Source organism: Lissotriton helveticus, chromosome 11 (assembly GCF_964261635.1).
Source record: "Lissotriton helveticus chromosome 11, aLisHel1.1, whole genome shotgun sequence".
Taxonomy (NCBI): Eukaryota; Metazoa; Chordata; class Amphibia; order Caudata; family Salamandridae; genus Lissotriton; species Lissotriton helveticus.
Genome location: NC_136072.1, coordinates 548139768 through 548164242, shown reverse-complemented (window position 1 = coordinate 548164242; position 24475 = coordinate 548139768). Strand labels below are relative to the sequence as shown.

Below are 24475 nucleotides of genomic sequence, written 5' to 3'. Positions count from 1 at the left end.
GTGCTAGCGTGTTCCAAAAGAAAGGGGATTTCTTCAGGCCCCTGCATCTTGTCCGTGTTGTCTCTTCTGTCCCTCTGTTGCTTCATACATGTTTGTTTGGTACTTCTCGATGGTTTATACTTAATTAAACGATTATGCCTGACGGCTCTGTGCCACGTAAACCCCGGACTGAATGGAGGTATTTTTTTTTGTTAAAGAAACCTGAATGGACATGATGAAGATGGTGGCATTATTACATGGTGAGGTCTCAAAACCACACCACATAATATTCCTACATGCTGAGTCCGGCGGTGTCGCCCATCTGAAAATTTCAATAAGACTATAGATGATGCGTACATCACCATGTGTTTATGAATGTACATCATACTTTGCTGCCTGGTAAAAAAGAAAAAAAGACTATAAACTAGCCTTGAGAAAGCCCTGGCTCGACTCGCCAAACAGGGCGAAACACGTGTCGGCTGTTCTGTCCTTTGTTGTAAGAATTAACTGCATAATGGATAAATGAAAAATGAGCAAAAATGGATGAAACCTTGTGATAACACTAATAAAAAGAACTCCGCTCACATAAATCAATTGACACTGTGGTATCTCTAACAACTAAGTAATATTTGCCCTTTAATAGGAATGAATGAAAATATTGGGAAGGAGGAATAAATGCTTGCAACTTCTGTTTACAAATTTGATTGTGTAAATTTAAATATGCCTTTCACTAATTTGGTAATGCAAAGACAAGTTTAGGGGGAATATGCTCAAATGAAGATGAAAACAGATACACTTTTATTTGCGGTCACCCTGAACCTGAAAAGTAGACCACTATTGTTACAAGATTATCAAAAAGACAGTTATTAAAATTTAAACTGGAAACATTAACCATAAAGTGTTATAAAGATGCATGGGTGTGAAACCCTTACAAGTTGTAGACTTGGGTAGTGAGGATGCAATATGTTTTGCACATTTTATTTGTTTCGATAAACATACAGCGGAGAGAAAAAACGTTCTTAAAACGCCTGTTCTCAGACAAGTGCTGTGTATCAGGCCATGGGTAGGTCCCGATGTTTATATAGTTTCTAAAACTCAGTAATATGTGCCTTTTTAGGTCTCGCCTATCCCATTCCGCAAGGAATAGACAGGACGAGACTATTGGGGCTAAACTAAGAGCTAAACTAAGCTCTCAAAAAATGCGGATTTCCAGAAGTGCATGTGTCCCGTGCACGCGCTTCGATCTGCCTGCCTGCCTCGCATCACCACATCAAAGCCAGCCATCTGTTGCTTCCCCAGCGTGGTGCTGCCAGCAGCTTCACTTCAAGGGGATCCGCTCTGCCCCCTGCTGCATCAAAGGCTTTCATTTCGCGGCCGCGTTTATTTACTTTCATTTTGCGGCCGCGTTCTTGAGCTCATTCATACCTCTCCCCTTCGTCCTGCGCCCTCCACCCCCCTCCCTCCTCTCCCAAACACCATGGACGATGGTGTAAGCACACTTTTCACGGCCGCCAGGCCGTGTCTCGCATTTGTCCTCCCCCCCTCCCCACAGCAATGCCAAGAGCTTGTCTGCCTGTGTTTTTCTGCCCGTGTTTTTAAATGAAGTGTTCACCCTACGGGACCCAGTCTGCACTCATGTCTATCGGCACATCCACCCCGTCTGCACTCGACCCCTCAGTGTGTAAGGCAAAGCAAGCAAAGTTGTTAGTTAGTGAAGCTAGGGAGGAGCCTCTTTAACAGTGTGCACGACTTTGTTGTAACTTTAGTAAATAAAAAATAAACGCTGGCATTGCAAGTTTACTTTTCAGTAAGAAACTGAGTGCACCTATCGATATGGCAGGATCCTACATGCCAACCCTCCAGAATCGGACAGGAGGTTCAGGGCGCTTGCCTTTATTTCCTCCAACTTCGTTGTTACCCAGCCGCATATGAGCCACAACCCAGACCACCCCATGCATTATCAAACAAAAGCGCCTCCCTTGCTGCATCGGAAGACACAACAGTGCTCTGGATAATGTTTCCCAGCTGCATTGAACATAAGCGGGCTGAACCAAGTAGGTGCCTCTCCATTAATAAACATTATAGCAGATGCAAAATAGGTTGCCTCGTTATAACAGCCAGCAATCACTGTGTGCCCCCACAAATGCATTCAAAGTGCTTTCGAAACACAACACGTTCACCCGACGGGGATATTTTTTAAAATAAACTAAACAGGAAGGATTGCTGTTTTGTTTTTCTTTTTTTACCAACATGAAATGCATTTTTTTGTATGTATTGTGCAGGGTTTGTATCTGTTTGGTTGAATGCCTTTCAATGTGCTAGGCCTTACGTTCGTCTTTATTTCTGAGCATCACTCACGGCCTCCACAGCATCACTCACGGCCTCCACAGCATCACTCACGGCCTCCACAGCATCACTCAGGGGCACCTCAACATCACTCAGGGGCACCACAACATCACTATGCGCTACCACAGCATCACTGAACGCCACAGCATCACTCGTCGTCACCACAGCATCACTGAACGCCACAGCATCACTTGTCGCCACCACAACATCACTCCGCGCCATCACAGCATCAATATGTGCAACCATTCAACAACTGGTTCAAATATGTTCTCTCAATGTTTCAAGCTTTATTATAAATGTCACAAAAAGATGTTAATATTTCACATCTGTTCTTGGATTTTCGTCACAATAAAATACACTGAACATAATCTTCACAAAAGTTATTTACAAAAGTTTAAGCTATTGCCATTATAAATTACAATCACTTTTATTTAAGTATTAATTATTTAAAAAAATTAAAAGCCATTGTTATTTGTAATATCAATACATCTAAGTCACGTAAATACAAAACATGTTGCATAACAAATGCTATAGGTGTCACATTTGCGAAAGTTATAACTATTGGCATTGTAAATGACAGAGCTATTAATTTAGCTATTTTCAAAACCAACACATAAATAAAATAATTGTCATTTACAAGACCAATAGCTCAAACTTTCCTAATGCGAGACCTATTGCATTGCAAATGCTTGTATTTCTAGTTAATGTTTTGTATTCCTCAACATGTAATGCCAATAAAACTTTAAAGCTTGAGTTGTGTGAAAGGTGGTAAAGTCTCCGATTCATTTACCATTGTCTGTGACCAATGGTCCCCAAAAGAGTTAGAAGAGTGCTGTGAGAATTTTCATAAAACCTCAATTGCATTTTTGTTCAGTCTGTCAAAATTTCAGAGTTTGCCTTCTCTCTTGAGACCCTCTCTGAATCTGGCGTCTCTAACGCCTTTCTGAGCGGTTCTGTGAGATTAAAAATGCCTAAGCAAACATTTCTGAACTGGCCTACACTTCCTTTAGGTATAATTTGCAACAAACATTACTATATATCTGTCCTGGAGCATTCTGCTCTCAGGCATCTTCACTCACCTCTTTACTAAAGGTCTTAATGATTCGGTTCTGAACATAAACTTTCCTGAGACAAGTGAGCCATCCTCATTAGAAGGCACACACGCTTATAAGCTCATTTGGTTCCATCTTATCTTTCCCTGATATCAGGGACATTGTTTGAATTGGTTTGAACTAGCTTACAATGTTTTGCCATTTAGAGTGGTCCTATTCATCAGACGCATCACAGTGCAAGCCCCGTATAAATAGTGAATCCCATTTCTGAACTCTTGTAACCATCGACCAGGATTCCTATGGATATGTTTGTCTGGGTGACGGAAAAGGCATTGCCAGGAATGGCAGTTTCACAACCCATTGACAAGCCAAGCTATAATCCTATCTTGGCCGTGAGTAAAGCAGATGTTATGGAATAGGTGTTTCGTCTTCAATCTTATTGACTGCAAAGTGCATCAAATTTAAGGTCTGCAGAACAGTGAAGCTGTCAGATTGCCCGGAGGAAAAGAGACTGCCTATCTAACCTGTTCCATATCATTGTCGGGCCAAACAGTTTTAAGGCAATTTAGATATATCTAGTGCTATACTGTGATACAGATAGAGGGCTCGCTCTGATGATCAATGGGTAAATTACCAGCTACTGGTATGTGATTGGTTCTGTGGAGTCAATTGATCATTAGTTTTCATCTGCTAATTTCTTTCTTGCATCTTGTGGCTGATGAAGTATAGGAAGTGAAACTGTTAATTTTGACCACTTTCAGTTGCAATTTAGAAGTTCATCCATAATGATTGCCTTCATTCCTTCTTTAAAGATTAGGAAATTGTGAAGAGTTTTGAAATTTCTTTGTGCTCCTTGCACTTTATTGTTGACTTTTTTCAATCATTAAAAGGTTTCTGTATGCTTGTGGATGCCATATTCGAACTGTTCCCATGGGTTCAGGTTTCTGTTAATGTTTGACTTGGGATTTTTCCTTCAAACAGCCGTGGATTTCAGAGTACCACTTAATCTTTTGATACTACACTGAACAGTTGGACTTTCTCTGGGTTATAGAGAGAAGACTGCAAGCATGAAAGCTTCTTCCAACACCATGTTTTATTGAAGGCAGCCGGCGATGCCTTGCTGTTGATCAGAACAAAGCTGTTGGGTTACTGTTTGGAGACTCTGGCCAGGTGATCAGTAGCCAAAGGGCCCAATCTGAAATTTACGTCAGTCACCTAGGATCACTGGTTTGAATGTGCTCTTAGTGCCTAAAGGATGTTGGGATTTTTGCTCCCAATTTATGGTAATCGTGTTTTTTTTGCGTCCTTGCTCTTCAGAAGGTTTTTATGGATTCATCATTTCAGGCCTACTGTGTTTTTTTTGTGGTTTTTATTTGAGGTCAATCTCTTTGTAAATACATTGTTCGTCATTTACAGAAGCTTCGTGTCTTGTGACAAAGTTTTAATGGCAGGTCTTACTTGCATCCAAGTCATGCTGATGTAGGGTTCAAAAAGCAAGTTACAAGCGGAGGGAGCTGTTCACTTAGCTCAGCTGGGTGCACAGAAGAAGCATGCTTTGCTCTCCTTGGTGTTTCTTCCTGCTTTTCAGGTCTTGACACACTAATATAAACTGTATCTGTGATCAAGTTTGAGTAAACTGGTAACTACTCGGGGAACAGTTGCCACTGCATTTTCCACCAGTATTCGTGTGATCACCCTCAGTCCTCCACCTCTGTTCCTCTTCCTTTGGTGCCTGGTCCAGTTAGGGACTTTCTGACTCCTGTGACCCATCCCAACATTTCCAGGTATTTGTGTTGGCAATAGTGAGGGAAGAGTGGGATGACAGGTAAGAGGATGTTCTTGTGCCCTCGGATCCCATCCTTTTCATCCCCTACTTATTCTACGTCTTTGCTTTGTATAGGAATGTATAGGTATTTCCCCTAACCCTGAAAGGTGCCTTTTTTTTCTTAAAGGAAATCAACCTGCATCCCTGCTGGGACCTCCACCAAGCTATATGAATTCGTCCATGGGCCAAGACATGTCTCAGAATACAATGCACATGCAGGTATGTCACATTGTTACTTCTTGATGAACTATCTTGCAGTTTGGCTAATGAGTCTGGTTAGATAGGATGTATGTTTGTTCCTCATCACAGGGGAACGGGTAGGTGCACAGTTAAATTAGCTGTGTGGAACTTTGTCATTTTGTTACCCACTCATTCTTTTTCAGTGAAAGACAATGACCTATATGCATATTGCAGCCCTGGCCCAATGAGGAGCTGCCGGATGATGAAGCATGACACCCACCTGGGTGTTTGAGAGCTCTTATTTTCGAACAATCTCCCCCCGCCCCTCAGAATTTGCTTGCTTAGACCCCTCCCGACCCACTGCCTTCTCTGTTTCCTTTTCAGGTTTTACGTGTATAAATGTACATTTAGGGAGCTTGTATGCTTGACCTAGACGTGCTCCTAGCCCCCACCCCCTCCCCCCCTGTAATTGTGTTCTGTCAATGTAGCCTTGCTTATGAGTCCCATGTCATAACTTATTCTCTGAGGCTTGGGGATACTTTTTATCCTGTACTTAAATGACATCACTCTCCCCGTTAGTCTACAGGGAATATGCCCCCCCCTGCCTTCTCAATAATGGTACTTCTGTAATTCCTGTTGGCTCAAGCACCTTCCATCTGGAAAGAATGGTTTATTGTAAGGAAAGGTGTTACAGTGGAGCCAGTCGCCTCTCCCTTTTCCTTTGCACTTAGCTGGAAAGAAGGATCTGTGGTAAGGTGTTGCCATTCTCCATCTCTACGGAGAGAAACCTGGCTTTTATAATTACAGGCCTCATCCTTCCTTTATCTGCCGCTCTCCTCCCATTCTTTTTGGTGGAGGAACATTCCGGAAAATTCTGACCCTTCTCCCACCTCCACTATTGGTCCTCCTTTTGTATGGCTCACCCACAAAGTTTCAGGGCCTGGCCCTTCTCATCAAATCCCCATGTTCTCCTCTGCATTCTCATGTTTCCGTGGTGATTATTCCCTTTCCCTGAAACCTGCCTCTTCTGGCACAAGTAGTCTGACGAAAAATAAACTTAGCTATTCTGTTTGGGCAGGCACCAACTTGGTGTTCTCTGTTGTTGATGGTGATCTCCTATCCTCCCAAAAGAGTTTCCTCCTCCCAACCACAGAGGTCTATGTCTCGGACACTTCTCCATCTGGAGCTTGGTTCTCGGGATATTCTACATTTACCTCCTCTTATTTAGAAACCTACATTCTGAGGATTGGGTTAATGGTGAGCTTCCTTTAATTTGTCTACTAATATATTAATAAATTGCATTAGTCAATAGTACATCTGATTATGACAGGTTAATGTAATTGCCTGATACTAAACATAATTTGCTTCAAACATAGCAATTAGGTTTGATCTTACAGGTATCATCAAAACTGCAGAATTCGCCACACAATAGCACACTTTTGCAGCCCCTCCTTACGCTGAGACTGTTCGCAATCTGTGAGTGCTTGTTATGAACCTTGCCAGTGGTGCATTGAAAATGGCAAACAAAATTAGGAGCAGTGAGGATCCTGATCTGATCATTCAGGTGCCATCAATTACCTGACTAACTCTTTGTTTTTCCTGGTGCATGGCGATTTAATGAAAATAGTATCGCAGTGACCTAAGTAAATTCATGAATTAAAGTGCATGCTTTTGGTCTTCACTGTTCACTTGACCAAACAGTTACTGTGCATTGAGAAGGCACCAGCTAAAAGATATTTTAGATATTCAAGCCAATTAATAGCTTCACACACAAAACCTATCTCAGTTATATAAACTTAGTTTGGGTGTACCTCATCTGATCTGGAGAGGTCTACTAATGAATCAGTCTAGAGTCTATATGTTCTACCGATCCACCCCGAAAAGTGGAATTAAATCTATTGTGGCTCCCGCGGGTTCTTGTCTTTTCAACTGCAGCATCATCCATGTGTGCCCACCACCTCAGAGTAGAGGTAAATAATATATTTAGATATCTTTATTTTGTATATGTTTCACTTTAAAGCATCTACAAACCACAAGCTGTTCGCTCTGCCTATCCAGAGAACATCACCTTGGTCGTACTGATATTCATAACAAGTTTAACAGCTATTTATTGATTATTTAACCAACAATTATCATTTAATTTGTGAATGTCCTAGGTCATGTGTTTAGCACCCTGTGGCCTCCCGGCTCGCCTTTAAATATTGCACTGTTGATGGATATTACATTGAAAGCATGCCGTTCTGAGCGTGCATCTTGAATTGCTCAGGTGCACCCAAGAAACACTCCTACAAATGTCAGGCGTTTTTATTTACCTTCTTGATGAAGACTTGGCACGCAGTTGGAGATACTGGGTTCCTCCAGTGTGAAATTATATGGGAGTGGGGATGCTTCTTGAAAATCTTCCATACGTAATCAGTCACTAACCTCCAATGAGATGGTTTACACTATTCTCTTTGCTTTCCCTTAAATTTATTTTGGATTGATTGCACCTTTGTATGATTTTAAGAAACAGGATGTAAATGCAAGGACACTGAGCCAGAAGAACAACAGAAAAATGGGACCACAATTGCTACGGACTTACAGTGCAACTCACTCTCATTCGGAAAATTCGTATTTCTTGCTCCCATAAAAAGGATCTTTGAGACAAGACATTGTCACCTCTCATGACAGATAAACCTGTTACTTTTCATAATGATCTATTACGTGTTTTTTTGTCTTAGTTCTCTGCACCTTGGCAGCATTCCTTTGCCTTCTAGGAAATATCTATCCCCCAGGAGGTGATCTCTATCAAGAAGCATTTCCTCCAATCCTTGCATACTCAAGAATTTTTACTTCTAGAAGAGACTGGACCACTGAGTTGTAGTGGAATTTATGGTCATCTACATTTCCAACAATTAGTCAAGTATTACATCAGAAGGATAACAACACCTAAGGCCCCAACCTTTCTCGAGTAGCAACTCAAGCCACAAAGGTGAAAGCACTCATTTGTGATAAAAGGTAACAAACTGGAAGGGATCCTCAGTCTTTAGCAGTGGTAGAGAAGCCTCCACTACATACCAAACGGGGAACCTCTCTCTTTTCAAGAATCAGCCACTCCATCCAAAAGAAGGCTAAACAAAGACAGGTGTTCTGCAGAATGTCTATGCTTTGAACTTTTTGTTGCCTTCACCGGTAGTACTTTTACAAAAATCTGTCCACTTTAATCCGTATTGGCTGCGGGGAAACGTTCAGACTTTACTACAATTAGCATGGGGTTGAACCCATTCCGTCTCTCAAGGAAGGCAAGTGAATTAATTTTTGTTTTTGGGTAAGAATGAAAGAAGGAAAGTGGCAATATAGACCCGTTCCTGGTCTAAAAGAGGCAGACAAATTAGCAAAAAGGAATTGGGCAGATGTTAAGTCTACACTACTCTGCGTGCAGCCCCCCGCCTCCCCCACTAGTTAAAATAAGGCCACTTTGATATGTGAAAGAATTCGCTGAGGAAAATACTTGAATATCCTTGTTGCTGCACACTTTTGCAAGCAGTCTTGCTTTGTTGTATGTAACATCCACTAGCTATACATGCTGATGTCTTTCTCCCTGTAATGTGCTGCACTAACTTCTCTAAGTACAGGATGACGGTGATGGCACATCTCAAAAGAAAGAAGATATACTTTTACGATACTTAAACAAGTGACTAATACAGGTAGCCCCGTTTCTGAAGCATCAAACAACTTCCTGGATTCTGCAACACCCGGGATGCCAGATAAATCTCAAAAAAGTTTGGACCATTCTAAGTGGAGAGGATGCAATAGTGGGGAGAACTGCTGAGCACACAGGAGTCTAGGCATTTCCCTCTGAGACGAAACTGGCTTCTAAACACATGAACAGGTGGTCTTTCTCTCCAGTTGAAAATGTCACACAACAGTGGTCCATATTTTCTTGGCACAGGGATCTCCAGTGTGTTAAATTTTCGTAGATTCAAATGATTGCTAAGGACTACTGGAGCAATCATTCAGAAAATGGGTAAGCAAAACTGTTTATCGCCCATGTTCTGGCACACACTACTGCGATTCAGCATGTTTGCCCCTCAACACAACTTCTTTTCTATCAGGTATTGCCCTCGGAGACCATAGTGATGGGCATTTCACTTTTCGTTTGGAGGGCTCACATTGAACACTATCCAAATCTGAAGAATTCCATTTCAGAAGGAGGCAATTTATCACACTGACCCGGAGTACAGGGTGGTTGATCCATGTAGCCATGAAAATGTCCTTATTACTTTAATGCGCAATTCCTTCTTGGTTAGACGGCCCTCCTTACTTGAACAGATAAGAATATAAACTGTCAAGGATGCTGTAAGTTGATACAAAGACTGTCTGGCGCGACTTCCTCATATGCAGAATGTGAGGGCCAACTCATAAGCAAAATCTTCCGGCTGAACGATCAGCTTAATCACAGCATTTTTTCAGGTGGTGGCTATCCACATATGAACCTGTAAACGGCTATAGAAAGGTGGGAAGTCCTTGACTTCATGGTGCATGCTTTTGATCACTTGGTCAAGGAAGTTTCTATATGCTTTCCTTACAGTTCTCCTAGTGGTGATGGTCATTATGAACCTAACACAATTTGTGAGGTGATGAGATAACTGAGGCCTAGGGAGGCAAAATGATTGTGCTGAGGATCAGGCAATGTGGTGAGGGGGACAAACTGGGAGGCACATAAATGATGGGACTAAATTGGTCAGGCCTGCCCACGACCGACACATCCTGCCAAGATCTGAAACAGGCAGTCTGTCTTCCAACCTTTTCATTTCTATTTTTTTTTTCTGTTTTAAAAAATATGATTTTGAGAAAGTGAACGTAAGACGAGAAAGCTATATACAGAGTAACTGTTGCCTGTGCGGACAGTTTGGACAGGGCTGATGGTGCATTTAGACTGCTGGTCTATGGGGCCACTCAGTCACAGGGCCGTGAATTTGCAGGACTGCAGCCTTTTGTGGTGCACAATTGTTGGTGATGGCAGAGAGGCAACTGTAAACACACCGACTCGTATGGTTGCTGGTGAAAGAATTTTGATTGTGCCAATTGCCCTGGCCGCCCAGGCCACACAGGATGGAGGGGGTGGGGACACTGCAGCACCAACCTCTGGAGTGGCAAGGTCAGCACAGCTCAGGATAAGAGATGTGAGTGAGTTGTGTATGTTTTTTTTTTTTTATAACCTATTTTATTCGTCAAAAAACACATAGAGCAGAGCTCTGTAACCCAGAGACTTCCATAGCATCATTATACGTTATCATGGCTTTGACATTTTTGTCATATAGAATTAAATAGGCAATATTGAAGGGACTTTTAAATTAAACAAAACCAACAACCTCCCCCACCCGACCGCACTGTCAACCAAGCAAAGTCTAATTATAAAGTCACAGCATCAATCCTATGCTCACTACAATACCAAGCAAAAAGTACTCTATCCCACCTTATGAATATACATTCAAAAACGTAATAACCCCCACAACACAAAAAGAAAGGGGGGGGAGAAGATCAGAGCTGGTTCGAGCCACGTGCCGGGACAGGCTCCAGATCAAGTCTCCAGCAGTCCGCCCATCGTTTCCAGATCTTATAGTGCTTACGGGAACACCCCAACGCTATAAAGATGGGAGCCTCTATACCCATACAAAAATCTAGACATGTCTTCCAAACCGAGACGGATGGCGCAACTGTTGCATTCCAGGGTCGAGCAATGTCACGCTTGGCAACGGTAAAGCCCAGGAGCATAATTTGACGTTTGTAGACATTACCCGATATCATCCATAACATGGAGGAGAGCCAGCTTACGTGAGCGAGGGAGGTCCCAACCCAAAACCTCTGATAGGCATGTCATCACTCCCCACCAAAACCGCACCAGCGCGGAACAGTCCCATATGGTATGAAGTAGAGTGCCCTCTTCATGCATGCAGCGTAGGCACACCGGGGAAGCAACCAAGCCCGCCCTGTACAGCCTGAGTCTATTGAAATATACTCTGGAGGTATTTAAACTGGATAAGCCGAAGGCTCATGGCAATGGCCGCCCCACGAGGGGAGGCAAGGGCTTCCACCCAGTCATCCTCCTCAAGCAGGCCCACATCACTCTCCCACGCCTCACAAAGACGCTGCAGGGATGGGGAGCTATGTATAACCAGGGATTGATACATTTTTTAGATCTTATGGTCCTTCAAATCACCCATGAAAATGTTGGCCTCCACCGGGCTGAAGTCTTCCAGCTCCTCCAGTCCCTCCAGGCTGGGGAAAAGAGCATGGCGAAATTGCAGGTATTTAAAAAATTGGGTGCGCGGCATATGAAAGTCTCTCTGCAGGTCTTGAAACGATTTCAACACGGGCCCCCGCATAACATCACCCAAGGGGGAGATCCCAATCTCGTCCCAACCACGAAAACCAGGCAAGGCCTCCAACTGCGGCAGGCGTCCATTCTGCCACAACTGGGTCTCCCGGGTCTAAAGGTTCCACCAACCCATCCTCCGCAAGGCCTGTCTCCAGACCCGGAAGATGAGCTGGTGGCGACAGGCAAGGAGCGCCGCAGGGGTGCGGAATATAGGAGTGTGTGCAGCGAGTGATCCCCCATGAGCTGCCTCTCCACTGCATACGCCGGATCCAACCTATCGCCGTACCAGCATTCATTAAGGAGCAAAAGGTGCAAAGCTATATAGTATGAGAGAATGTCGAAGGTTGCAAGCCCTCCACGATCTGTGGATTGGAAACAGGTACCACCCCATAAAAACTGACCCAAGGCCGCATTGACCTGGCGGAACCATCTTGGGGTGATAGGAAATGTATGATTTTGTAGCTGATCTAAGAGACGAGGGAGAGAGACCATCTTAAAAATGGCAGAGCGACCATATATAGATTGGGGCGTATGGGACCACGTTTTAATATCCTCGCTTACCTTGTTCCGCACCGGCACTAGATTTCTGTCCCATGCAGTCGGCTGCGAATCAGAGAGGAACACACCCAGATATTTCATTCCACTGTGTACCAACCGTACTGCAGAGGCCCAGTTGCCAAGATCACCCCCTCCGCCCAGAACCCAAAGGGAAGATTTCCGCTCATTCATATAAAGGCCAGAGGTCTCGCCGAACACCTGCATGATGCGCAACAACCGCAGGCCAGTCCTGTCCAAATCAGTAAGAAAAACAACACATCGTCCGCATAGAGGAGCTGTGTATGTTTTAAATGAACCAATGGAAGGCAGGGGTCTCCTACTTGATGCTGTGGTGTAGCAGAGGCCCAATTAGGGCAACATTTGGTTCTCTTCCTCATATGTATAATAAAGGAACCATCCGATAAATGATGACTTACATGCCAAAACCTCAGCAGATGTCATCGAACAAAGCAGCATGCCCGCATCTAGTGTTGCTGATTGTTACAGTATAACGCGTCCTACATGATTAAGCTTTTTTTTTCTCAACTCTATGGCGCCTTTAAATTTGTTGCTGGGTCACAATCTCTCTTGTCTCTGTGCTGCTTACCTTTACTTAAGTTGTGATTTAAACAAATAAAGCATTTGCACGTGTGCATGCATGCTCCCCTGCCTCAGCCTCTGATCCTCTGCAAATGGGTAGTCACAGGTAGAGTTTGTTACAATCTGTTTAATGTACTGACTTCTTGTCCCTCTAAAATAATGAGCACCTGCAAACACCAGCCCACACATTACTGTCTTGATGTAGGCTTTTCTCAGTGACACTCGCTTTTTTTTGCGCATTCTGTGCAGTGCTTAGTAGTGTGATTCTTTATACCCTATGATGAAGACCACAATCCTAGTTCTTCATCATGGAGATTTTCTTTCAAGTTATAAACTGACAACCATGCTGCCTAGTGATTTCATTGGAATGGTAGCAGTTCAAGGGTGAATACACTACTCCTCTGTCAAAGTGAGCTGCTGATTACTTAAAGGAGAAGTCTCCTTTACAGGTCTTTAAACTCTATTCCTTTCCATTTATTGCCTTCAAGCTCATTTCATTGCATTTATTTCTTTAGAAAACAATTGCAGCCTATTAGTCTAGTCAAATTAGTTCAAAAAATGGGCTAACCTAGAACTAATTGCAATACAATTTCTGTGAGTGGATTCTTATAGAAAATTTCCATAGAAAACACAAAAGTCTACCGCTCTATCATGACGCGTTAATCCAATATGGCGGATTTTTCAAAATGGCTCCCCATTATTTGAGATATAGGGTATAACTGTTTATATGCGTGGAATCATTGTATATGTTTTTAGGGGCGGGAAAGTCAAAAATAACATCAAAAATAGTTTCCGATGACTATAACATAAAATTGGGATTAAATACAATAAACAACAATAATTATATGTTAATATGTCAAACATAGTTTTGACATTATTTTTTATTTTCATTTTTTTAACATCATTTGAAAAGGATAAACAAATTTCAACTAGATAATATAGCCCTTCTCAATGTGACAATGCCAAATGAAAATTGTTAAAGAGATAAATTCAAACAGCACTCCTTAGTATAAGAATAGTATAATTTCAATCATCGTCCATGTCCACTTCCATGGAATTGCAACAGCTTATTCCTCGACAATCCGTGCCCGCATCTGTGCACACTATTCCCTGTCTTTTGCATTTACATTGCAGAGTTGCACATTGACTCTTGATACAGCCACATTTCACAAATTTTAATAAATGATCTAGTGCTGGTGCTGGACTCATTCTAATGGGAGCCAATCTTCCATCTTTCACTTCAAATCCCCACTGTAATGGATCCATATGAATACCCATCCACTGCTGCACCTGATGATCTACTCTGAGCGAATGAAATTTGCAGGCATCCTCTGTAGGAGGCAAGACTTCCGGTTTCACATGTAGTGTTGATTTTGTTGCCTTTGAAGTGAAAGTTTGAAGTCTCATATCATGTAGTATGCTGTCTCCTGTCATTCCTCCATACAACAATATAATAGCATTAAGACCAGCATTTTCAATTTCTTCTGTTGATTTTTGTGAAGTTTGGAATACGGCAGCACCTTCTTTGAAGCCGCCTGATTTTCTTAGCAACTTTATGGAGTCACGTTTTCTTCATGCAAATGGTTTGGAGGTGGTGGTATCACATCCTAATACGGCGTGAGCAAATAGAATGTGAGAGCAGACGTCATTACCTAAAGCTTTTGCTAATTTCCTAATATCATACACAGTTATGTTTTTGGAAGATTTCTTAGGTTCCGTGCAAAGGAAAATAACAAATTGGTTTTCTTGAAAATGATGGAGTAGTATGAGAAGATCGGTGTCCACGCCAACAATGGCTGTAGGATGAGTTTTGGCCGACTCAATAGCCTCCAAAACGACCATGAAGTCTACATCACTATAAGCTTGCTTTGTTTTACACCCAGCTTCTTGTAACTTTTGCGATAATTGAGCAATGAAGGCTTGTTTATTTTCATTATTACTCAGAAATAATTGTTTCTGGATGGTGATGGAGGTAGAAGTTATGAAATTTTCTTTAGGTCCTACAATACCTCGGTTTCTTTTTAGATGGGCTTCTGATTTTGTAGAAAACATATCTCCATATCCGTCGAATACTATTATTGCATGGCCAAACTTTGTTAGCACATATCTCTCATAGGCACAAAGCAGCTCCTGGATTGTCGGATTTGGACTCCAAGGAAGGCGATGTAGTAACCACCCACCATCAATGACGAACTGCATATTTTCGGGCATGTTGGCAACGGCTGGTACTTACTCTTTAATATAATTGGAAAGATGCGACTTCCCAGATTCCCTCATAAGTCCATGCTTATTGAATAAACTAGCTGGGTATGAGTAAAGCTCATAATGAAACACCTCCTGCAAATCCACGGCACTAGTCTGAGCACAAAGCAACAAGCGCCGAAACAATAGTTCAGGATCCATAACAAAAGTTTCTTCTTTCAATTTAACAGATTGAACTGATTTCATTACCGTCACCTGGTTGCTTTTTCTGAAAGAGAACTCACTCTTTTGTCCGTCATCTCATTAAGAATTCTGTTTCCAATTTCTTCTGCAAGTTCAGGATTAACATCACTGCCATACTCCCGTGACAATGTTACTCAGGTTTTGCAGCGTGAATCTTTCTGGATTCACTATGCTGTGCATTATTCCGCGGTCTTGTGGTTGGGTCCGGATTCGTAGTCTTTTCTTTGTTTTTTTTTTTTTTTTTCTCTTTGCCCAGGTGGGCGTCGGCGTCACACCCCCTTTGGGTGTATTTCCGGTGACGTCGGCATGCTTCCTGCGGAAGCTCCCACTCTTGGGCGCCATCTTCAGATTCTTTTTTTCCGCGGTCGGGTCTGGATCGTTCCCGTTTGGGCTCCAGACATTTTTGGAGAAAGAAGAAAGAAAATACAGAAAAGACGAGGAGAAGTCATCTGAAGACTCCAGGGGACTTCACCGACGAAAGACAAGCAAAGATAAGGCGTTTTCCATCCAGATCTTCGACGACCGTCGACGAACACGCGACCAGAGAGGCCCTGGACGCTCGAGGATGGACAACACGCCGTTCAAGTTCTGCCGTAACTGCCACCACAAGTACGCGCAGAAGGACCAGCACCCGGTATGCAACCTTTGCCTACCGGTGGACCACGAAAGCGGAGACTGCAACGCCTGTTCCGCCTTCACCCCGAAGACCCTTCGTGTGAGAGAGAGGCAGAGGGTAGCACACGCCGCCCTGCAGGGGAAGGCCCCGACCCCGTCGCTCTACGAGCTGGGGATGTCCTCCGAGGAAGAAGACAACGCTGCCGCCGAAGACGACAGCTACACGGTCGTAGAGACCGATTACACGAAGACTTCTGACAAGGTAGGAGACTCTTCGGCCCCCAAGAACCCGAGAGACTCTGAGTCTCGAAAAATCGAGGGCAAGACCCCGAAAGCGCCGACGCCAAAAAAGGCGGCGTCCGCGACTACTCCCAGGCCCAGCGGATCCTCAGAGAAGGAGTCCCCGGCGCCGAGAGCTGCTGATCAGCAGAAGACGTCGAAAATCGTCCCCGAAAAGGATCGATCGACGAGGGAGAAAGACCCGAAACTGTCGACGACGACCAGAGACCCGATATCCGGTTCGACGTCGAAAACTTCGACTCCGAGAGGCACGGCGACGAGCCATCCGTCGAAGAGAGCGGCGGAACCATCCGACGCGGAACACGCGGCCGAGATGGAAAAGAAAAGAAGGCGCCTCGAGGCAGAAATGGAGAACTTCATGCAGCGGAAAAAAGATTTCGACGCAAGGATGAAGGCCTTCACGATCCCTCACAAGACCAAGCCACCAGTGCTGGAGGCGGTCGAGGAGGAAGAAGAAGAGGTCGCCGAAGTCACCGAGCAAGACCAGGACGTCGAGGTGTTCGACGACCAGGAGGAGTACGAGAATCCCCACGAGAGCTACAGCTATGGGGAGGAAGATGAGGGCAGGACAGACACAGAGTCGGCGCCCTATGACCTTCAGGAGGTAGATTACATCGATGTCGACACCGACAGCCCGGAGGAGGTGGTCGACACCTACCCCTCGAGGCCCTCGCCGCCGGACGACATCGGGGCCTACAACGCGGTGATACAATCTGCCGCAGCAGCTTTCAAGCTCAAGCTCGACGAAGAGAAGCAGAAAGCAGACTTCCTTCTGGAAACATTGCTCCCAACACAAACGAGGAGCCAGTTCCTCCCGATGCTCGAGAGCGTCTTGGCTCAGGGGAAGGAAGCTTTCAGGGAGCCCGCAACATGCAAGGCAGTAACTCCCAGAACTGAGAAGAAGTACAAGCATGCCGCAAAGGACCCGGCCTACATTCAGGGCACGGTCTCCGCAGACTCCATTATCACGGCCACAGCAAGGAGGAGGGCTAACGTACCCACTACCTCGGGCCCGCCACCGGATAAAGAGAGCAAAAGGATGGATCTGGTGGGCAGAAGGATCGAACGGAATGCCGCGACCCACTGGCGCATGGCTAATTCCAACGCCCTGGTAAACAGACACATGTACCAAATCATGGAGGGACTGGGGCAGTTGGTGAAGGACTTGCCCCAGGATGCCAAGCAGAAAGCCGAAAAGCTAATTGAAGAGGGGAAGAATGCTGCAAATTCTTGCCTTAAGACGGCCCTGGATGGGGCAGACACCGCCAGCAGGCTCATGATGATGGGCGTCACGGAAAGGAGACACGCCTGGCTCAGGATATCCGGTTTCAAACCGGAGGTGCAACACAGCATCCTGAACACACCATTCAACGGCAGTACGCTTTTCGGACAAACAGTTGATGAGCAACTCAGCCAACTTAAGAAGGATAACGAAACAGCAAGATCCATGGGAGCATTGCAGTTCAGAGGGAACAAGAGGGGCACCCCGTCACGGAGGCCCGGCGGGAGAGGCGGAAACCAGCCAGGTACATCACACCAGGCTTTCCAGCAAACGCACCAGGCAGACTCGCAGGGTCAGCAGGGCCATCAGAAACAGCCCTGGCAGTACCAACAAAGAGGCCAGTCCTTTCGAGGGAGAAATGGACGGGGACAAAATAGAAGAGGGGGCCAGCAGCCCACCTCCAAGTGACTTCAAAAAAATCCGTGTGCCCACCCACAAAAAAGATCCCAGGGGGCAGCACGTACAGATGGGTCAAGACAAACTAGACACCTACGACCACAGGACACCAGTGGGAGGAAGATTAAGATTCCACCTCCAGGAGTGGAGAGGAATCACATCAGACAAATGGATCCTCAACATTATCCAATTCGGATACTGCATAGAGTTGGAGGCGAGGCCAACAAACAGAAAACCAAGAAGAAAGCCGCTAGCAAGCAAGCAGCTGCAGTGCCTTCAGGAAGAAGCAAAAGAACTCCTGCAGAAGCAGGCCATAGAAAGGGTACCCTTCAAGGAAAGAAACACAGGAGTATACTCAACATACTTCCTGGTACCAAAAGTAGACGAGACAATGAGGCCCATTCTCGATTTACGGTTCGTGAACAAATTCATAAGAACGCAAAAATTCAAAATGACCTCCCTGCAAGAGGTGCTCCCACAGTTGCAGACCGGGGACTTCATGGTCACTATAGACCTCAAAGACGCATACCTGCACATCCCAATGAACAGGAAGCACAAGCACATGCTCAGGTTCACCGTCGGAGAAAGCCACTACCAGTTCACGACACTGGCCTTCGGTCTAAAATCGGCACCAAGAGTTTTCACAAAGTGCCTCGCAGCAGTCGCAGCGCACCTAAGAAGGCAGGGAATACATGTATACCCTTACCTGGACGACTGGCTGGTGAAAGCAAACTCATACCAGAAATGCAAGCTGCACGCACATACAGTGACCAGCACGCTCATAAACCTGGGGTTCTCCATCCATTGGAAGAAATCATCAATGGAGCCGGAACAAGTGAAGATCTTCCTGGGAGCACAGATCAACACCTTACAGGGCAAGGTGTTCCCCAGCGAGAAGAGGGCGAGGGCGCTGGTGAAGGAAACTCGCCTCTACCGGAAGGGACAAGCTCGGACAGTGAGGACGGCGAGCAAGATCATGGGGATGATGGCATCATGCATCCACCTGGTACCGAATGTACGACTCCACATGAGACCCATTCAAGAATGGCTACAGGAGCAATGGTCACAAGCTACAGGCAGTTGGGAGGATCTAGTGGTTGTAACGCACGCAGTGCAGAAGGAGATGACATGGTGGACCATGGAGAACATAGCAAGGGGAAAGCCTCTAACGCCCCCAACGCCAACAGTGACCATCACCACAGACGCATCCCTGAAGGGATGGGGCGCTCACATGGAGGAGCTCAAGGTGAGGGGACTGTGGACACCGACGGATGCCACAAAGCACATCAATTACTTAGAATTGAAGACAATCTTCCTTGCACTGAAGGCCTTTCAAACAAGACTGTACAAGCACAGGGTATTGATACAAACAGACAACACCACTGCGATGTTCTACATCAACAAGCAGGGGGGCACACAGTCCGCACCGCTTTCAACGCTGGCGCAGGAGATATGGAGATGGGCCATCCCTCTCAAGATAGACCTGCTAGCCATACACCTACCAGGGAAGGACAACATACAAGCCGATTGGCTCAGCAGGCAGACATCGGCATCCCACGAGTGGGAGCTCAATGCTCAGGAGACAAGATACCTGTTCGACAGGTGGGGGACACCATCGGTGGACCTGTTTGCCACACGCCAGAATGCAAAATGCCAAAACTTCGCATCCAGGCAGCCCGAGGAGGGGACACTGGGGAATGCCCTATGGATAGATTGGTCAAGGACATTTGCCTACGCCTTTCCCCCGATACCACTGATGCACAGAGTACTGAGCAAGTGCAGAGCGAGCAACATGACACTGATACTGGTCGCACCGCAGTGGGCGAGGCAGACCTGGTACTCGCAGATCATGGAGATGACACAGTGTGCACCCCACAGATTCAGCAGGAGGAAAGATCTACTGTCCATGCAGAACGGAGAGGTACTGCATCCAGAGCCAGAGAGCATGAGCCTAGTAGCGTGGCTCCTGAGGACATAGAGTTCGCACATTTGAGACTACCAGAAAGCACCCTGAGGGTACTTCGGGAGGCACGAAGGCCCAGCACTCGAAAGTGCTACGTTGCGAAATGGAAAAGATTCACAATATGGTGCAGACAGGAAAGACTCCACAATAAGATGAAGAGGGACTCCACAGTGCTAAGGTACCTGACGCACTTACTGGAGAAGAACCTTAGCTCATCCTCGTTAAGAGTTCACTTGGCAGCGATAGTAGCCTACACAAGGGGAGAAACGTGCAGGAGCTTCTTCACATCACAGGTGGTGAAGAGATTCCTAGAAGGAGCGAAAAGGATCGCACCACCCAAGCGGGTGCCGCCACCTGCATGGAACTTGAACACAGTCCTAACGGAACTCATGAAAGAGCCCTTTGAACCACTTCACAAGGCCTCCCTAAAGATGCTAACTATGAAAACAGCCTTCCTGGTTGCGATAACGTCCTTACGCAGAGTAAGCGAGCTTCAAGCGCTGACGCTACAAGAACCATACATACAAATACACAACGATAGAGTTGTGATGAGGACTGACCCACACTTCATGCCGAAGGTGGTATCCAATTTTCACATGAACCAGTCTATACAGATACCGAGTTTTTTCCAAAAACCCACAACCAGCGCAGAGAGAGCTCTGCACACCCTGGACGCCAGAAGGGCAGTCATGCACTACATTGAAAGGACAAAGGGGCACAGGAAAACGAAACAGTTTTTTGTGTCCTTCGCAAACAGCTTCATGGGCAAAGCAGTAACCAAAAGGACCATTGCACGATGGATCGCACAAACAATCCAACTCTGCCACAAACGGGCAGGACAGGAACTGGCTGAGGGGACACGTGCCCACTCCACCAGGAAGAAGGGCGCTACAATAGCCTTCCTGGCTAACACACCCATAGAGGACATATGCCTGGCGGCAACATGGGCTTCGGTGCACACGTTCACGAAGCACTACTGTGTGGACATACAAATGAACAAGGAAGCTCAAGTGGGACAGAAGGTGCTACAGCACATATTCAACACCCAACGCTCATCTTCCACCCAGCCGCCACAGAGATGAGAAACCGCTACAAAATCTATGCACAGCATAGTGAATCCAGAAAGATTCACGCTGCAAAACGAATAGTTTTCTTACCTGTCGGTGTAGTTTTGCAGCTTGAAGATCTTTCTGGATTCACTAGCGAACCCACCCACCTCCGCCAGAAAGATGAGGCTGGAGAGAGAAGAGGTGGTTAACTAAAGAATAGACTTTGAAAATACAAAGCGGTAAATACAAACTAAGAAGAACATTGCCATTACTTCGGAAACGAAAGAAACACGGAAAAAAAGAACCCGAAGATGGCGCCCAAGAGTGGGAGCTTCCGCAGGAAGCATGCCGACGTCACCGGAAATACACCCAAAGGGGGTGTGACGCCGACGCCCACCTGGGCAAAGAGAAAAAAAAAAAAAAAAACAAAGAAAAGACTACGAATCCGGACCCAACCACAAGACCGCGGAATAATGCACAGCATAGTGAATCCAGAAAGATCTTCAAGCTGCAAAACTACACCGACAGGTAAGAAAACTATTCGTTACTGTCTCGCTCAAAAACATTGAGCTGTTCTACATATACCAGTACTTTCTGTGGATCTCCTTTATTGCGTTCAATTCTTGAACTGGTCATAGTAACATGTTGCTCACTTGCTGCATGCTTCACTGAAGCAAAGTCCTGCATGCATTCATTCAAATGGTCGCAAATAGGGCGTGACATAACCCAGACAAGCTGCTGCTGTTCTGTCATACCTTTTCCATGGGTCATTCCGCCGAATCCTTTTATATTCTTCATTAGAACTTGTTTCATTACCAAATCAGTGGAAAGGCCACCCCAAAACCTATCACTTCTTTGGACAACATCCAGACCATTGTAAATGCAATGGTGCAACTAAGACTCGTGGGCGCACAGCTTGCATAATTGACTGTCCTATAGAAGCTACTTTTCTCTCTCTGTTGGTTTTATCAGTAACAAAAACTGATAATAGCCTTAATGAATCAGTAATATAGCTCACATTGTAGTCAACACTACTCATGTTTTCAATGGGTGGATATATTTCTGGTTCTACAGGGATGTCTTTAATATAATTTCTTATTATTTCAGCAGCTGCCATAAGGAGATTGTTTCGATCCTCTTCAACATCTTCATAGCTATGACTGTGGTACTCTTGCAATACATGAGCAGCTGTACTTTTAAAAGTAACATCAGCAGTCCCTGCAACTGTTCCTATGAAGATTTTATCTTCAAAATGCTCTTTGAGTTTTTGTTTCATATACTTCGAACTGTATGGTTCGCTATCTTCTGGCAGTAATTCTCACATTTTATTAACAAGTTCTTTAACAGTAGTTTGTTCTTCATCATTTTCCTCCATGTTTTTAACTACTTGAAGAAAAGTTTCCTGGCGAACTGAGTCCTCTGGTCGACCTGAAGATATTGGAGGGTTATCAGTGAACTGGCCGGGAATTCATTTTCCAGTATAAAAATTGACGTAACACTGTTTGTGGTAGCACGCATCTACAGCATGTAAATCAGACACATTTTGGATACGTCTCTTAACTTTGTCTGGCCATTCATCATTGCGTTCTTTGCATTTTTGTAAAACTGATGATTTGAATTCAACTGTTCGTGCATTAAACCACACATTTTTTTCCTCTCCCTGAAGTATAAACTTAACTCTGTATCACAGAAAAAACTATTTTTTCTAAAATCAAACGGGGTTTCACGCGAAGTTGTGGGATCTGATTCTTTCTCCTGGAACTGAGTTTTCAAGTTAACAAAACGCGCTCTACATTTTTTGTGAACTTTCTGCCCAACACAAAAGTGAAACTTAGATATTTTTCTCTCCTTGCATGTTTTTTGAATTCCAGTCACTCCTCTTTCAGTGAGCACAGATACATAGTCATCTTTTTGAAACACCACATCACAAATGAAACACTTTTCTACGTCCATTTTCAATGTATCTCACAGCAACTTGCAAGAACCTGTAACACATAAATGAAACATTTTTGATTAACAAAAAAACAAACAATAACAATGTAACAAAACAAAAACAATAGCAAACTTTTTATTTCAAAAGTTAATTGTAATATTTACGTTCCTTCACACTGTCATACAAGTCAACGAAAAAATTATACAAACTTTGTCTATCTGACATATTCTGCGATTATTTGATATTATGGTCATCAGAAACAATTTTTGATGTTATTTTTGACTTTCCCATCCCTAACAACATATAAAATGATACCACATATGGGCATATAAAGTTATACCCTATATCTCAAATAATGGTCAGCCATTTTGAAAAATCCTCCATATTGGATTAACGCGTCATGATAGTGGTAGACTTTTCACTATCGTTTTCTACGGAAAAATTTCAATAACGATCCACTCACAGAAATTGTATTGCAATTAGATCTAGGTTCTGCAACAAATTGACTAGTCTATCTATATAGGTGAAAACAACCTTGTATGATTAGTTGCTGTCTGTGATCAACTTCATTTTAACTCAGTGGTGCAACAGTTCGGCTGCTTTGAGGAGCTCTTCATTCTCAGCAGTAGGTAAAGGTAGTAGCTGTGTTTAATTTAATTTGTTTCTCTTGGAGAATAGGTGTGAAAGGTCTAACGTATATGGCAAATTATAAGGGGCCTGTGAATCCCGATCAAATTGAGGTTGCTGGTCATATGTAGAACTGTGAGTTACTGCATTCCACTCTTTTACAAATTGCATATTTGCATACAAAATAAACCCCGCCATAGACTATGGCTGTGTGCAATTTTTTTTTTTTTTTTGTAACCAAATAACTATTTTTGCTTTTAGCCAATTTTATTTTCTTAAGTTGTTGAGAGCCCAGCTGCTCCCTCCAACAATAAAAGTTTGCCAAAAGTCAGGTCAAAACGAATAAAGCAATGACAAAGTCACAAGTTTGACTGCCTCTTCCAGGCATGTTCTCTTTGCCAGTGCTTGTTAATTATTTGTTGTTCTACCAGAAAAAAGGTATTTCTTGTCATAGAATACATTGACTTCCTTAAACGCAAACCGTCTTTGCCCTGTTGAAAAGATTTACATGCTGGCTCTCAGCTGGCAGGAGTTTGGTTTCATTTAACTAGTATTTGCACTTCTCCTCAGTGACAAGGTTTCTTGCACCTTCTGTCCTACAAAAGGGAGATCTTTGTATTGTCACCAGTGCATGCAGTGGACAGTGAAGCCTGTGTGGTGAAGACGCACATGTGGGACAACTCTTGAAAAGGCAACAGAAGCAGTGATGAGTCGCTAGTAGTTCAGGCCTTCTGAGAGCATGGGTAGCCCAGACCAAGAGCTGCTGAATTAACTTTCCTAATTGGAATGTTTCTACAAAAATCTGCTGCTACTGTAGCCTTAATCTCTGAAATGCAAAATGCTTGTGTACTATTTAAGGATTTAGATGGTTTTTCGTGGGACGCAAAAAAATGTGTGTTGGTATTGAAACCTAGTGTAAAATATACTCAGTCACAGTCGTGTGGTATTACATCAGCGCAATGAAGACAATTGCCAGATTGCGACT

At 44.4% G+C, this 24475-nt stretch overlaps 1 protein-coding gene across 5 annotated transcripts in view; it reads left to right on the top strand.

The window, feature by feature from the left end:
- Positions 1-24475, top strand: part of CCAR2 (cell cycle and apoptosis regulator 2) — a 399374-nt gene that overhangs the window by 59391 nt on the left and 315508 nt on the right. For all 5 annotated transcript variants that reach the window (XM_078666278.1, XM_078666280.1, XM_078666281.1 and 2 more), the window contains exon 3: positions 5330-5421. In XM_078666278.1, coding sequence (XP_078522404.1) covers positions 5330-5421 — 92 coding nt within the window. The remainder of the gene's footprint in view (positions 1-5329; positions 5422-24475) is intronic.